This window comes from Hemibagrus wyckioides, linkage group LG19, assembly GCF_019097595.1.
Source record: "Hemibagrus wyckioides isolate EC202008001 linkage group LG19, SWU_Hwy_1.0, whole genome shotgun sequence".
Taxonomy (NCBI): domain Eukaryota; kingdom Metazoa; phylum Chordata; class Actinopteri; order Siluriformes; family Bagridae; genus Hemibagrus; species Hemibagrus wyckioides.
Genome location: NC_080728.1, coordinates 5,510,001 through 5,525,759, shown reverse-complemented (window position 1 = coordinate 5,525,759; position 15,759 = coordinate 5,510,001). Strand labels below are relative to the sequence as shown.

Below are 15,759 nucleotides of genomic sequence, written 5' to 3'. Positions count from 1 at the left end.
TGGTCATCCAATACCACAGACATGTGTCTGGAGCGTCTGCATTGATTACTGCTCCAAAGCTACAAAAAAAAAGAAAGAAAAAAAGCAGCAGCTGCTTGGGTGGACATGTCTGCAGGGTGGAGCTGACCATCTCAGACGAGTCTACTCCATCTCTGTTAGTCAGGTCTACTGAAAGAACTTCTGGAGTTACGGAACATGCCATAACTACTACATAGTAGTTATAAAGGCTGCATCAGATTGTTGTGTTACACTGAACCTCACCAACAGAGAAGAGCAACCGGTCTAAGTCATATTAAATACCTTCGAAAGCCTGAGACCTTTATCAGTAGATCATAGGAGAGTTCAGAAGAAGACCTGCAGGCAGGAAGAACACGACAGAGACCAGAGGCAACCTTGCCGGCGTCGGGCGATTTAAAAGAATCTTAAAACAAGTTCAAGCGTGAACCCATCTCAAAGCACTTACTTTTAACCCAGAGACATGGCAAAGAATAAAAGTGTCCATACTGAACAAAACGAATAAGCTGGACAGAAGGACGTAAGAGAGGACTGAGAAGGTGCAATCTCTGACCCACCTCGAGGGCACCCTTCTGTACGGTGACCTGGCTGTAGACTCGAGCGCCGTCATCTGGACACACGGTCTTCAGCTCGTCTTTGTTGAGGGAGAAGAGCTGAGCTCCAGTCAACACACCCAGACTGTTGACGGTCCTGTACACACACACAACACACACCAGTACACATCAGTCTCCAGCCTCTGTGAGTAATAACTAAAGGGAAGGTGAGTAGGGAATGCAACAGTGTGATGGTCATGTTTCAGTGTGTGTTCAGAATGGACAGTGCCATGAGGGTGTTTTATGGACGTTGTTTAAAAAATAAGCAGACAGGTTTGTGGTGATGGGGGCGTGGCCGAGCGCCAGCTGTGGGCGGAGAGGGTTCGAGTCGAACCAGCAGGTAGTGTGTGATTTTTTAACTGCATGTTTACATATCTAGGTCTCCTTCTGCTTTCAGTAACACACATACATTTATGGCAGTGCTGGAACAAGTGGTTAAGGCTCTGGGTTGTTGACCGGAGGATCGGGGTTCAAGCCCCAGCACCACCAAGGGCAATTGAGCAAGGCCCTTAACCCTCCCTGCTGTATCATAGCTGCCCCTGTGCTCTGACCCCACCTTCCTCATCTGGGATATGTGAAGAAAAGAATTCCACTGTGCTGTAATGTATGTGTGGTGTTAATAAAGGCTTCATGCCCTCAGTCCTTTTACACACTTGCACAAAAGCTGCTGAACTGCCTTAGATTTGTTTTTGTGGCAGTGAATATAATGTGAATAAACATGAGCTGGACCTCAGCTAACTTTCCGCCTGTCCCTCACACACCAGGGTTCTCCAAAGTTTTCAAGAATACGATGTTTTGATTATAAAAAGTCACAATATTTTGTGAATAAAGTCATAATGCTATAACATAACCGTACATATCAGAGCACCGTTCATGTGTTCAAATGAGGGACGATGAGGATCTGGTGAAATCACTGTCTCTTTTGTTGAAGGAGAAATCAAGCAGTTGTTGAAGGACTGTAGTTAGAAGTGAATTTTATGGGGTAAACATGGAAAGATTAAGCCAGACCACTTCCCAGTGCAGTTACACTAAACATAAGCACTCCTGGAAGGACTGCTGGTCTGGTCAGATTAGTGACCCGGAACTAACTGCTGAATATCGCACTTAGTGTGAAAGTTAATGAACACACAGAGAAACAGGAGAGTGTTTCAGTACGACCTTCTGCTTGTGTCCTCAGCCACACTTACACAGCACTGAAGCCTTTAACCTCGAGCCAGGTTTTGACCTCCTCTGGTGTGGAGTCGTAGCTGATGTTAGCGGTGGGCAGAGTGGAGCTGCGTGGAGGAGCCTGGAACTTCTTCTGAGCACTGCGACCGAGGGTGAGCCTGTGCACCAGCTCGTCCTGGACCTCCTCCATGTTGGACTTGCGGCCTGGCGGGTCACAATAAAAGCTAGCTTTAATATGGAAAAGGAACAGCTTTCTAGCTTGATTCATTTGAAACAGCTTGTGTTAGTAAATCAAGAAAACTGGACTTAGGGCTTAATAATGGGGTCATTTCACCATCACGAGGGTAAAAGGGATGAGAATAGGGGTTTAAATTTATAACCAGTCGAGTACATGCAATATATTTTCATCTAGTAGCATATAATAAATGGTATTAAATAAAAGAATAAATACATTCTGCCAGATTAATACAGAAAGAGTCAGACAATGTTATAAAAGGAAGAGTGTGATATACAGATGAGTGACAAATTAAAGGGGAAAAAAACAATATAAAGTGTTGGAGCAAGGCCACCAGAAGAGCCTAAGTAAAGCTGCAGGTCTCTAGAGTGATGAACATCATTCTGCTAAAAACCATTCGCTCATTTGGTGTTTTGATGATGGTTATGGAAATCTAGCACATCATTCAAAAATCTCCTACAGGTCTTCATGACTTTGTATTGATTTGCAGTGACTCTTTCCTCTAAGGAGGCATGTGGCCTCGTCTCCAGAGCTCCATGCTTAATGTGTCACTCATTATTCGGATCACAGTTTAGGGATTAATCAGCATGCGTACGATTAGCAGGGGTCACACTGTGCTCTTTCTGCTCCCTCATAGTGATGCTGCCGTTGTCACTGGAGGTGCTGCTGCTCTGGCGGCTGACGTTGGACGGCGAGTTTCCGTGATGCTCTATGGGAGCAGGTGCGCTGGGAGGCAGGGAGTAGGTGGGGAGTGCAGGAGCTGGAGGAGGGGGAGTCGGAGCTGGAGGGATGGAGGTCATTATTCCGGGTTTGGGCACGTAGTCTGTCCTCTGCTTCTGGATAACGATGGAAAGAAAATCAGACTGATTTAACACGTTAATGCTGAACGTCTTTACTTCGGTTATTTTCTTTTGGAAAATCAAACAGGAAGGAGATATCGAGTGTAGAAATGATCGTTCTATCCAAACATCACATCATGTGTAGCATACAAACCACCTGTGTGGTCCATTTGTGCACTCGTAATGTCATTACCTCGTTTAATTCACCCAGCAATTGCTTGCGGAGGGAAAAATAAATAAAAAGATGAAGGCTGTGACTGATTTTAGACAAACACAGCAAACTCACTGCAGCACTCTCACTGCAAACTAACAGCAAGCACACACTCTTTCTACCGCTCAGGGGAACAGAGGCAGGGCTTCTGGATCTTCAGCATCAATACACACTAAAGCTAACATAAAAAGGTCTTTTTATACCTAAATGAGGGACAGAACACTTCCTGTTGATTACAAGAATACAAAGACTTGGGAAATATATTTCGATATTTAGCTAAACTCACTGTTTCTTGCTAGCTCTAGGGTAAGAATCTTCAAGCATAGTAACTGGAAGCATAAGCTGAATAAGGAAATCTACTAATCTACAACTGAATTGTGAAATTAGTGTAAAGGGGAGAGTATTTACACGCTGGACACACACACACACACACACACACAATCATTCTGCCCTACCTTAAACAGCTCAAACTCCTTCTTTGGCATCATTAGCTTTTAGATGAATACATGTGTGAAGAAAAGGTGAATTTTTAAAAAATGTGATACAAAAAGCAGAGGTAAAGACAGACACAAAGCTACTCTGCCCAGTGCTGATAGTAGTGTTGCTGAATAAATAAACACATCATGTACAAGTGTCCATGTTTCAAATAAAAGGCCACTAATGACCCATCGTTTGTGCTGGCGACGGTCACTGGGAAATCATCACTGGTTTTAGGTCTTTTTATTTATTTTGATAAAGACAGAAGGGGGTCTTTCAGAAAACTTTTGTTTTAAACAAGTGTATAAAGTGCTCCACCTACTGGTGATGTGATATAACTAATTAATTTGAGAATATTTTGCTTTATAGTCATCATGGCTGGACTGCTGATTAAACATAGACAAGAACGAGAACAGATACAGAGTCGAAAAACAGTGTGCATCAATTTCCTCAGTCCTATTCAGCTGTGACCAAACCGCTTTATAGCCTCTAGCCTTATCCTCTATGGAAACTCAACCATCCCCCTAAGTGAGTAGAACAAAACAGTGAGGTTTTTATATTATATTAAATGTTATCCAGCTAACATTCAGGGCTGTGGTTAAGGAGGGGAGGGGGTTAGCAAAACATTTTCATCCTTTCATCCTGATTTAGCCAGCTGTTTATCATCCAGCACTGAGCTACCAGTGATGAGGCTCTCACATGCTTCCTTCCTCCCTCATCTTTTCATACTGCGTCACAGGGTGGATCATCACATACAGGGGAAAGCCTAATCTGCCCTTTTCCACATACATGAGCATGATTGGCTAGTCACTGTGATTGATGGGAGCGAGGGAATATTCCCCAAAACACACACATCAAGGTCAGTTTTGCTCCATTCAGTATCGTATCGTATCGTATCGTATCGTATCGTATCGTATCGTATCATATCATATCATATCATATCATATCATATCATATCATATCATATCATATCATATCATATCATATCATATCATATCATATCATATCATATCATATCATATCATATCATATATCATATCATATCATATCATATCATATCATATCATATCATATCATATCATATCATATCATATATCATATCATATCATATCATATATCATATCATATCATATCATATCATATCATATCATATCATATCATTCAGTCATTTGATCAAACTCACCTGAATGGTATGGCTGTAAATTGGCTCGCCCCGTCCGTTCACATCCACAGCCTTGGTGATCTCGAGGATGTTGTTTGGCACGTATCCTGTAAGTCCAGTTCCGTTTCGAACCTTCCACCACTGTTTCCTGTCATCCAGAACCTATCAAAAGCACATTTAGGCAACTGAGAACCTTCTCTTGCCACAGAGGGCAGTTCCATACAGAGCTCAGTAAGCTAATAAGCACTATTTCCTGTTTGCTCTCTTCAGAGCCACATTTCTCAGACTTGATGCTCACATGTTTTGTTGTTCACGCACTCACAGGAGACTTGTTCCGTAAACACAGATGTGAGCAACTGACCACTATTTTGTCCTGTTTACATGTTAGACTTATTGCTGGGATCATGATGCAGTGTGCACTATCAAGAGAAGTATTATGTGATTTTTTTTTTTTCCCGCCTAAAATTTTTCCTTTAAAAAAAAAATAAATAAATAATATTTTGGAAAAACACACGAGAGATGAGGGTGTACCTCTACCAGCTCGTCCTTCACCACAGACAGCTCTGTGTTATTCCTGGCCACAAAGTCATATTTTGATTTGGCAAAACTTCTTGGCTGGCCATCTTGGCTTCTTGGCTTTCCATAGGCTTCAGAATTTCTGAATTATAAAATGAATTAGAATGAATTACAATACATTACACACAAAGAGCAATGGCATGAGGTGGAGCGTGGAAATATTTTACCATAAAATAGTCTAAAATGAAAGATGCATGATTTATGACTGACACACTGATCTTCAGGGCATAAAACATATTAGCTATTTTAACTTCTTGACAAAAAAAGTAAAGGACTGGCATGAAGCTATACACAAAAGTATGTGCTGCATAAACATTTAAAGTCACTACAAGCACTTGCTGATAGCCATAACTAAAATCTCTGAGACTTCCCAAGGCTCTGTAATGAACTGCTAGTTATTTAACCAGTCAGAATACTTCTCTACAACGAGGCGGTCCTCCATCTGTATCAGTCAGATATGTAGATTCAGGTACATAAATAAACAGGAAGCACAGAACTAGCTCTATTTCAGTTAAAAGGAGTTCTTGACACAGGAATGGTGTAGATATTTAACCAAAAAGCTCTTTCTTCATCACTGCTGAGAGGGACAGCGACTGGAAAAGGGAAGAACGAGAGGAAAGACTCTGATGCCTATATAAAAGTTGCCGTCTGAGGGCATGTTTTGGGAAATTCTGAGAAATTGGATGGATGGAGTGGACTGAATGGGCAGGAAGCTGGGTTCCCTTAATAGCCAAGTCTGACAGATGTTCATAAGAAAAATTAACATCGCTTACAGCGGCTTTAAACTGTTGATGTAATACAAATGAATATGACAAACATCTACGTTACTGACTGCCACAGCCATGGAGAAGTGTCTAAAAGTTTGGGATTGAGTAGTTCAAAATAGAAAGCAGAGTTTGGGATCACATTAGGATCATAGATCTAATTTGTAAACAGCAATCAGTCAGTGAAAAGAAATAGAGAGAGATAGGGGTAAAGTGGAATTGAACATTCAAAATACTCCCAGTGATATGATACGAAGCTTAGAGAGAAACCAGACGCCCAAAAGAAAAGTGAAATGTGCTGAGGAGAGAGGAACCAGAACCCCGATAGAGAAGCAGTGCACAGTAAGACAGTTCTCCAGAGCCTGCTGGCAGTCACATGACCGTTACCTATCTACGTGCTGGCTGAAAGCCTGTTTAAAAGCAGCCACCGCCGCCTGTGTATCCGGGAGGTACATGTGTTCATAGGCGGTGCTGGTAAAGCCGTACCCGTCTGCCGAGGAGAACTCCGGCACTTTGACCTGCTGCTGGCGGAGAACAAAATAAAAAACACACAGAAACAACATAAGTCAGGTCATTAACATGAACCCTTCACTAATACTTTCTATTAAAACATTCCTTTAAAGCAAATATACAGGTGGGATTCTACAGCGTCTTCATTCACCAGCATCACACCATTTTAATAATATTTTAAAGAGTCTTAACATGTTTGTTCATCATTTTAATAATAGCATTTGGAATGGACAAGAAAACATACTAAGGCAGTAAATTAGCTTCCCATTAGACTATTACTGAATTAAATCAGAGGTCAGTGCGTGAAAATGTCTTTTAAATCAGTTGCAATTGTTCTATATAAGCTCATTTCCAGAAAGCTTTTCTAATAGCTGTCCTCACATGCACTAAATTCCACAGCTCTGTTACTGAGGACAGTGACCTTGTACATGGTGCCTCCTACCTCTGGTCTGTGGAGGTCAGCATGAGCCAGGCTCTCAGCCAGCTGAGTCAGGCCCTGCTCTCGGCTCACCAGCAGCGGAGGCTCCCAGCCGTCCCGGAACCGCAGGGTGTGAGGGGGGAAGTAATGATCCTTAGGCCACTCCAGCCTAGAGACCCGTGACGCAAAATGTCAGTGTTTGGAAAGACAGATTGGTCCAAAAGTCTGGGACCTCATTAAAAATCTAGAGAAATTGACTGGATTTTTTCCCCAGTCTTCAACAATCCAGTGTGTGTGAGATCTGCGTGACACAGATTCCTGTTCCTGGCTGACTGAGGGCATGTTAAAGACGTACAACTGCTCATGTGCTGAATCCCAAATCTGATTCGAGTTCACATGGCTCATTTATTCAGATTTACTGGATTAATTCAGATCTACACCACCTCCTTCAATAGAGCTTACTCTCTTCAATTAAGAGGTTTACTTTACGGCTTTTCAATTCCATTAAGATTAGTAACAGTTTTATTCAGCTGCATGTAAACGTACTGAATGAAATAACGGAAATTTAGAGTGATAATTCAGATTATATGGTAGTTATAATGTGTGTAAACACTTTACTGTTCAACCTTATTGAGGCTTAACATTGATGAGTTAAAATGAAACATGTAAAAGTCCAGGATTTAGTGACTTGATGGCAGAAAATTCATTAAAGGTCAGTAGAACAAACAGCTTTGTTGATGTTATAGTAATATGAACAGCAGGCAGTATATCAAATCCAATACTGAACTGAAAATATATGAAATTAGTGTATAAATGTGTGTAGTGTAAACTACAGGGATACTACACTATACACATTAAAATTATATGTACTGATATATAGATAGTGAGGACCAGACAGATTACGGCAGATTGTAAAAAGTTGAGAATTACTCTTATATAATATAAAGAAAGGAAAGACAAGACAGTGTTGTTTGAGGATTGTGTCATTACCTGCATTTAGTCCAGCCATCTCCTAGCGTGACCCACAGGTGGCGCTCTTCAGCAGTGCCAGCAGAGTGCAGGAACTCGATAGCGTCTCTGGTGAGGAGGGGAACCACTACGCTTTTAGCCAGGTCAACTCCTCCTGATGTATGAACCACCTGATACAGGTGACATTCACACTGAGACACACAGCATCCTCACGACAAACACTCGTCCTTTTATTCATGCAAGAATGTGTCACCTTTCACTTCCTCTACTCGCTATCTGAACAATTCACAGAAAAGGTTTATGCTTAATCGAGTTCATTATTAGATCAGGAACACTTTGCTCCCCCCACCCCCACTTCCGTCTCCCAGTATGAGTGTTGAGTCCAGTGCAGGCTCGCATGCTGCTAATTCAGCCCTAAACTGACCCTGCTGTGATGGAGTCACTTCCTGGCAAATGTCCAGCTTACCATTTTGAGTGGATTAAACAGGAAATGAACCAGATCCTCCGCGCTTGGGTTCTGAATGTGGCTTTTCAACTTTGCCTGGTGTGGAAAAACAACTTTATCAGCTCAAATATAATTCGATTCCCTACCATTATCCAGTGCTGACTAATCCCCAAAATAACACACACACAGTGAGGAGAACAGGGTACAGGACATTTCTAAACAATGTATAATAACAAGAAGAAAAGAAACTTAATCTGAGAATCTGGTTCTAGTTATTTATGTGTATTTGGGCATCTGTCTGAGCGATCTGATGAATAAGACGCTCACCAGCAAGTTGAAGGCGTGCTTAAATTTCTGAAAGCAGTCGACAAACTCGTCCTGTCCTGGTGGCTTTGCTCTGAGAGTCAGCACTCCCTCTGAAAGATACGAGTCACAAATAATAATCACCAGAGTCGCAAATCTAGACATCTTATACGAGTCTACTTATACTAACTCATTCCAAATCAAATCTAATTCAATTCGATGTCTTTCCTTAATAAAATGCCGAGTTACACAGTAATTCTACAGTAATAATACAGAACAAACAAAGGGGGAAAAAAATCTGAATAAATTAATACCTACCTCCTGGTCCCTTCTTTTTACTCTTTTTTGATTTCTTCCTCTTGGAAAGTTCGTTAAAAGCCTCTGCTGCTTTCTGAAGTTTGGTGACAAAGTGCTCGATATCGTCCAGAATATGGTTCAGGATTTGCTACAAAAAAAAAATTTCAAACAAACAAACAAATAAATAAATAAATCTTGATGATCAAGTTGCTGATTCAATTACTAAAATAAAATCCCTTGAAAATAGATTTCTATAGCTCTATAGCTCCATTCACATTGCAGATGCACGATCCCCAGATCTTCAATTCTTCTAAAACAGCCTGTGATCATGTCCATCTTGCAGGACAGTGGCGTGGACAGATCTTGCGCTGGGCCTCGAAAACTAATTACAGCTACACGCATCGGCACATGATTCAATTTAGCTGGGCTATGAAGATGGGAAAGCCGGAGCAGTCAATTATGTGAATAAAAGCAGATTCCTTAATTCTAAAGCAACACGCTAGAGCTGTCTTCACTAATCCCTGGATATTTATTACTTTATTTATTAAGGATTAATGTAGAAAGGCTGCAAATGCTTTTCCTGCACTCCACAGATAGACTGTACTCTCTGTTATAACAAATAACTACACTTTCACCATCATGGACTAGTAAAAGAAAGAAAGAGCTAGAAAAAACTTAAAAAAAATAAATGAAAAAAAATACATTAATAAAAATATATACACATAGATTACTGAATGCTGAGAAGTAGTAATAATGCCACAAATTGTACAGCTCTGACTCCAGATTAAAGGTGGAAGGTACAATACTAAGGACACTAAATCCCAGTTTAAGCGTAGATTAAAGACATATCTCTTTAGCCAGGCATACACATAATACATCCCATAACCTTGTACTCCAGTACATCTGATCAAATGCACATTATCATCTGCTGAATAACATGAACAGCAGCTATGCTAATTCCTTTCCACTTGTTTGCCTTTTTCCACTCATCCTGAGGCATCTGGAGATTGTGCCAGCTCCAGTAGACAGAGACCAACCGTGTGAGGATCCTGAGGCATCCAGAGATGGACCAGCTCCAGCTGGATTCTGCTTCGTGAGGATTTGAGTATTTAAAGCAACACTGCCAGCCCTGTGTGGACTTCAACAACCTCCTAATTAATACACACACTAACATTCTACACATGGTGTATCTGCATCTCACAACTGACTGTACGAGTGTGGAAAGGACATTGTTCATTATCACACTCTCCAGTGTTTATAATAATTTATAATCACACTCTCCAGTGTTTATAATAATTTATAATCACACTGGTGTTTATGATCATTTATAATCACACTCTCCAGTGTTTATAATAATTTATAATCACACTCTGGTGTTTATAATAATTTATAATCACACTCTCTGGTGTTTATAATAATTTATAATCACTCTCTGGTGTTTATGATCATTTATAATCACACTCTCCAGTGTTTATAATAATTTATAATCACACTCTCCAGTGTTTATAATAATTTATAATCACACTCTCCGGTGTCACCCAAATGAGTATGAGGTTCCTTTTTCAGTCCGGTTCCTCTCAAGGTTTCTTCCTCATACCATCTAAGGGAGTTTTTCCTCGCCACAGTCGCCTCAGGCTCGCTCACTAGGGATGATTTTGTCTAACGTCTAACTTTTGTTTCTTATGTTCTGTAAAGCTGCTTTGAGACAGTGTCTATTGTTAAAAGTGCTATACAAATAAAATTGAATTGAATTGAATAGAACTAAATTACTATAGCTGTACAAGAAAAAGATATCCATTAATGTGAAGAAAAGAAAAGGTTCTAAGCATCTCTGTATCTGATGATATTTACCACGTCTCTGTCTATTCGCACTGCAGTCATCTCCTGAGATTCATCCTGTTCACCGTATGGCCTTTGGATATCATCTGAACACACACACACACACACACACACACACACACACACAGGATGTGAATAAGTGATAGCTTGGTCACTGAATTCTCTATCTAATATTTGCGTGTCTGTTGAACTCACAGTCCTGATGATCACTGGCCATGTGTGACCAAGCTGCTACTCTGTTGGTCATAGCCCCTTGACTGGTGGCTGCTGGAGGAACAGGGGCGGGGCCACCGGGAGGAGGTGGAATAGTCCCATCACTCTTCCGGATCATTCTAATAGAGACATAGAGATATAGTGTCTGACCTTGATGGACATTTTAAGACATTATTATGTCATGTTATGATCACATTAAGTTAACAGAAAGGTATACACTTGTTAGCAAGCTGTAATTAGGGAATAAACACATTTCAGCATAATCAGGGCATGCTTGTGAGAATGTAGCACAGCGCAGCTATTAAGACAAGCACTAAATTTATAAACTATATGAGTGTTTGAAGCTGAAGTGCTTTAGAGACAGAACATTATGTAAAATGTGAAAGACGTATTGATTTTCTTTCCTCTAAGCAGACTGGATTAAATGTGGCTGTATTTACTCCAGAATAGCTTGTTGTAGAGAAATTATACTACTAGATCGCAAATTTTAGCAACACTGGGAATGCAAAAGGTTGTGATTCCTTGTCTGGGAATACAGCAGGATGCTACAGATACACTTTAATATCATGCTGCGCAAATAATGTGGGATATAACAGAAGTAATGTGAAATCAGCCTTACTTGAGAACCTCTGGCCGCTTTTTGGCCTTCCCGCCCTTGTGGTCATTGATGGCACTCTCAACATCTGCTTGGATCAAATTTGCCTGAGGGGAAAGATGTCAAAAAATGAGATGATGATGAATAAGATGTGAGACTGAGGAAGACTCGGCAGTTGTGTGATGAAGGTGAAAATACGGCCCCTGTTTAATGAGCAATCCTTTGGAAGAAGTATTTTTGAAATTAATAAGTAGCTGAAATAATAATTTTAATAAATTAATAAATAAAAAAATATATATAATTGATTGATTGATAATAATAATAATAATAATAATAATGGCAATAAGAAACATGTGGAAAGATTCACAAGGCTCATGACCACAAGATCAGTGTATTGTATAATTTTTTTCGTATTACTGATCGATCAGTGTGATTATTTCTAATCAAATCATCTACACTCACTTTATGTGATTATAATGCAGCTTTTAATTTCTTATGTTCCATTATTTACAGCAAATACATGTCACAAACGTCAAGTTTTAGGGTTTAAACACTGATTTTTCCATTTAGAATTTTTTACGCTTTTTATCTGACTTGATTTTTCACATCAAAAAATCTTTTTTCCACATTATTCTGATTTCAGTCATCTCTATTTACTCTTATTTTTCATTCACTTCTTTATAAAGCACAGTGTAAGGAGGAGTGAGGGTAGGTTTTCGTTTCACTGTGAGATGTATAATATATAACTAGACAGAAATACAATCTTGAATCTTGTCTCACCCTCATAAATATAATTCTAATAATTATTAATGCATCTTTTTTGGGAAGGGTAAAGTAGCCTATTTATGTTGAAGATAAATATGTTGATATAAATAGTAAACATCCACAAGGCAGAGTCATGAGAAATATGACAGGAGGTTTAATGTGGTGCTAGACGTCAGGAAAACGCTGCCGGCGACGCACGTGCGTCTTCAGACTGAAATAGGTTGAAAAATACCGCTGTGTGATCAGATCCACCCACATCAGAGCGGCAGGGTGATGTCTTACAACAGAAATAACATGAAACAACTCACAAAACAGACAAATATACAGCCCACAGTCTCTTTACATGTGTGTGTGTGTGTGTGTGTGTGTGTGTGTGTGTGTGTGGTTAACCAGTACAGCAGTCTTCAGGGAGTGAAATGAAAGATGGTTCTAGATAAAAGAAATATCATCCAATACACTAAAAGAGATTAGAAATGTGTAGTTTGGGAGATGTTTTGTGTGCTTCTCACCTTGATATCATCACACTGGAAGAGATGCAGGTCTGGTTTGCCCTGTCCAGACTCCTTACACACCAGAGCCAGGATGGAGTCGTAGTTGCAGGAGTTCATGATGGCCTGGCAGTGCTGCACCGTGGCCAGAGGAAAGTGCTCCAGCTCGTTCTAAACAGAAATAAAAAACACACAATCCATTAACTCAACATATTTCTCTAAAACCGAGACAACTGTAGCACATCTCCCTGGTCCTGCCCTCTGTCCACCCTGCACTGACTACCAGTTAAATACACAACTGATTTAAAGGTGTTGTTGATCTGGAAGGCTCTACATGGTTCTGTTGTATCTCTGATCTTCTTTGCCCCATTTTTCATCCTTGAACCTTATGATCTTCTACTCAGCACTATGAACTGTGAACTGTTCCCTGCTCTCAGAGGAGGTATAAAGATGATGCGGTAGCTTAGTATTGGACTACTGATGGGGAAGGTTGTGTGTTTGAATCCCAGGTCCACCCTTGAGCAAACCCTCAATTGCTCAGTTGTATAAAAATGAGACAAAATTGTCTTTGTCCTAAAAATGACAAATGACCTTTGTCTCTTGCTTTATTTAATATACTCAATTTCTTAATCTTTGAATTGATTTTTACTCTGCAGCACTTTTTCGGACACTTCCTTAAACTTACTTACTTAAACCACGCTCTGCTTATGTTAGAGCTTTTTCTTTATACAAAGAAATACTTTGCACTCAGAATCTGACCTCAACAGAACGGTCATTCAACTGGGAATTTCAAGTCAGGACCTCAGGCTACATCCGAATCAACCTGTCAGTGCACACACACACACACACACACAGAATTCCCTTTCTCGACTTTGATTCTTCTTGATATGTAGCTCTTCTGTTGTGGAAATGTATTTCAGCTGGTTCTGGGTGTGTGTATGAACATTCTGCTGATCTCAGACTGACCACACTGCTGTCACTGATTCATTTATCTCAGCAAGCATGAACAAGACGCTGAGCCGTGAATGATCTGTTCCACCATCCCTCTCTGTTAATCACTCAGAAATAATTCATGCAGCTCTCATTAACATGTTTATCAAATTCAGAGAGCAGACACAGAATTATCAGCTTGCTCTGGACATCTGTCTGGGTTTTTTTCCCCCAAGATTTTTCCAAGTTGTGCTGCGGCATCAGCATAACGAAGTGCAAACTAACAAACTTTCACTTTGGAAAGCTCTGAAATATGTTTAAATGAATAGATTTTCATACATTTTATTCTATGTAATTATATATACTGCATTATGCCATTTTCGAGCTGCATACAATAGTCACATGCTTACTTTAGCTACTTTTTGTACTACAGAGTTTAAGCTGCCTTTATTTGCCATGAATACATTACAGCACAGTGAAATTCTTTCATATCACATTCTAAGCGGTTTTGGTCAGAGCGCAGGGTCAGTCATGATACAACGCCCCTGGAGCAGGATGGGTTGAGGGCCTTGCTCAAGGGCCCAACAGAGGCAGCTTGGCGGTGCTGGGGCTTGAACCCCGATATTCCGGTCAACAAACCAGCTTTACCAACCAACTTTAGCGTCCAGCAAACGCAGCTTCCAGATTCCGTCATCGATGGTGAGCATGGCATCCTTACGGTCCATGATGAATGTGGTCAGATGGTTAACCACTTAACCATCAGCCCCACAAGCTCTACAAGCTCTACAGAAGAGCTGTAGCATAAGAATTTCATTTTCTACAGATATGTAAAGTCTCTTAAACACCTTTAAAAGGCTCGAAAAGGCTTTTCACCCTGCACCCGCACCCGGGTTCTGGTCATTCAAAACCATGCTTTTAACATTACACAGAAGCGGAGTGTTAGAGTGTTACTAGATCCCCTTGTGACTCATGTCACGTGAAAGCCAGGAAGAACGAAAGAACTCAGGCGCATAACACTGAACATCAATAGAATTTGCACGCTGAAAAGTAAGCAGAACGATCTTAAAAAAAAGATGATAAAACTGTGAAAGATAATACCTCCTAAAAACTTTTTACCTCACTGACATGAAAGTGTGAGATTTAAAGCGGTCATCAAACCTGGATTAGTCAGGATGAATTGTTAACCCCGGGTAAAGTATGAGCCGTGTGAAACCTCCAACAACATAAACCCAGGATCGTGTTTAGCCGGAGTTTACCATCACCCAGAGGAACTGTAAGTCAGCATGTTCTCACCTTGGTGTCTGCATCCATGAGGCTCACTGCCTTATCGTCCACCTGCAGCAGCATCTCCTGCGTCCACACCTTCCCTTTAGCGTCCAGCAAACGCAGCTTCCGGATTCCGTCATCGATGGTGAGCATGGCGTCCTTACGGTCCATGATGAACGTGGTCAGGTGCTGGGATTTTTTTGAAAAAATTGAGAATGGATTACCAAAAAAATAAAGATTAATAAGAGTGATAATCGGTTGGTGTTTACCTCGACGAGGTACTGCGACGTGTCGGTCATGCTGCTGTTCAGGCTGTTTTTACTGTAGCTCTTTCTCTGCTCTGTGAAGTCAAGGAGACACAGCGTGAGAGAAAATACACAGCATGATGAATCAAACGTCTAGAGAAATAACTAGTAGGTCTTAGTAGACAACACTGGAAATTATTCATTTTAACTGAGAAATGCAGGAGACAGTGCCTAGAGTCATTTAGTAAGGAATAAACCACAACTGGGGGCATGCTATTACAGGAAAACAATCAACTCCAGTAAAGCACCACTTCCTCTTATACCACAGCAAATATCCAACATGAACATTCAGTCAAGAAATACATTTTATCTGCTTAGAGTTCCGTGTAATGATGTGGAATGTTCACAAAGACAGTACATTACTGCTAGAAACACTC

General features: G+C 40.5%; 1 protein-coding gene across 6 annotated transcripts in view; it reads right to left on the bottom strand.

The window, feature by feature from the left end:
- The window catches only part of eps8a (epidermal growth factor receptor pathway substrate 8a), a 66,021-nt gene that overhangs the window by 1,948 nt on the left and 48,314 nt on the right, over positions 1 to 15,759 (bottom strand). For 3 of the 6 annotated variants that reach the window (XM_058417707.1, XM_058417708.1, XM_058417709.1), the window contains exons 4-20: positions 15,347 to 15,417; positions 15,105 to 15,266; positions 12,903 to 13,052; positions 11,653 to 11,735; positions 11,016 to 11,152; positions 10,833 to 10,906; positions 9,003 to 9,129; positions 8,709 to 8,797; positions 8,403 to 8,477; positions 7,958 to 8,106; positions 6,992 to 7,136; positions 6,427 to 6,563; positions 5,231 to 5,357; positions 4,721 to 4,861; positions 2,606 to 2,846; positions 1,796 to 1,979; positions 573 to 705 (exon numbers count right to left, since the gene is read on the bottom strand). In XM_058417707.1, coding sequence (XP_058273690.1) covers positions 573 to 705; positions 1,796 to 1,979; positions 2,606 to 2,846; positions 4,721 to 4,861; positions 5,231 to 5,357; positions 6,427 to 6,563; positions 6,992 to 7,136; positions 7,958 to 8,106; positions 8,403 to 8,477; positions 8,709 to 8,797; positions 9,003 to 9,129; positions 10,833 to 10,906; positions 11,016 to 11,152; positions 11,653 to 11,735; positions 12,903 to 13,052; positions 15,105 to 15,266; positions 15,347 to 15,417 — 2,225 coding nt within the window. The remainder of the gene's footprint in view (positions 1 to 572; positions 706 to 1,795; positions 1,980 to 2,605; positions 2,847 to 4,720; positions 4,862 to 5,230; positions 5,358 to 6,426; positions 6,564 to 6,991; positions 7,137 to 7,957; positions 8,107 to 8,402; positions 8,478 to 8,708; positions 8,798 to 9,002; positions 9,130 to 10,832; positions 10,907 to 11,015; positions 11,153 to 11,652; positions 11,736 to 12,902; positions 13,053 to 15,104; positions 15,267 to 15,346; positions 15,418 to 15,759) is intronic. The other 3 variants (XM_058417711.1, XM_058417710.1, XM_058417712.1) reach the window with 3 other exon arrangements.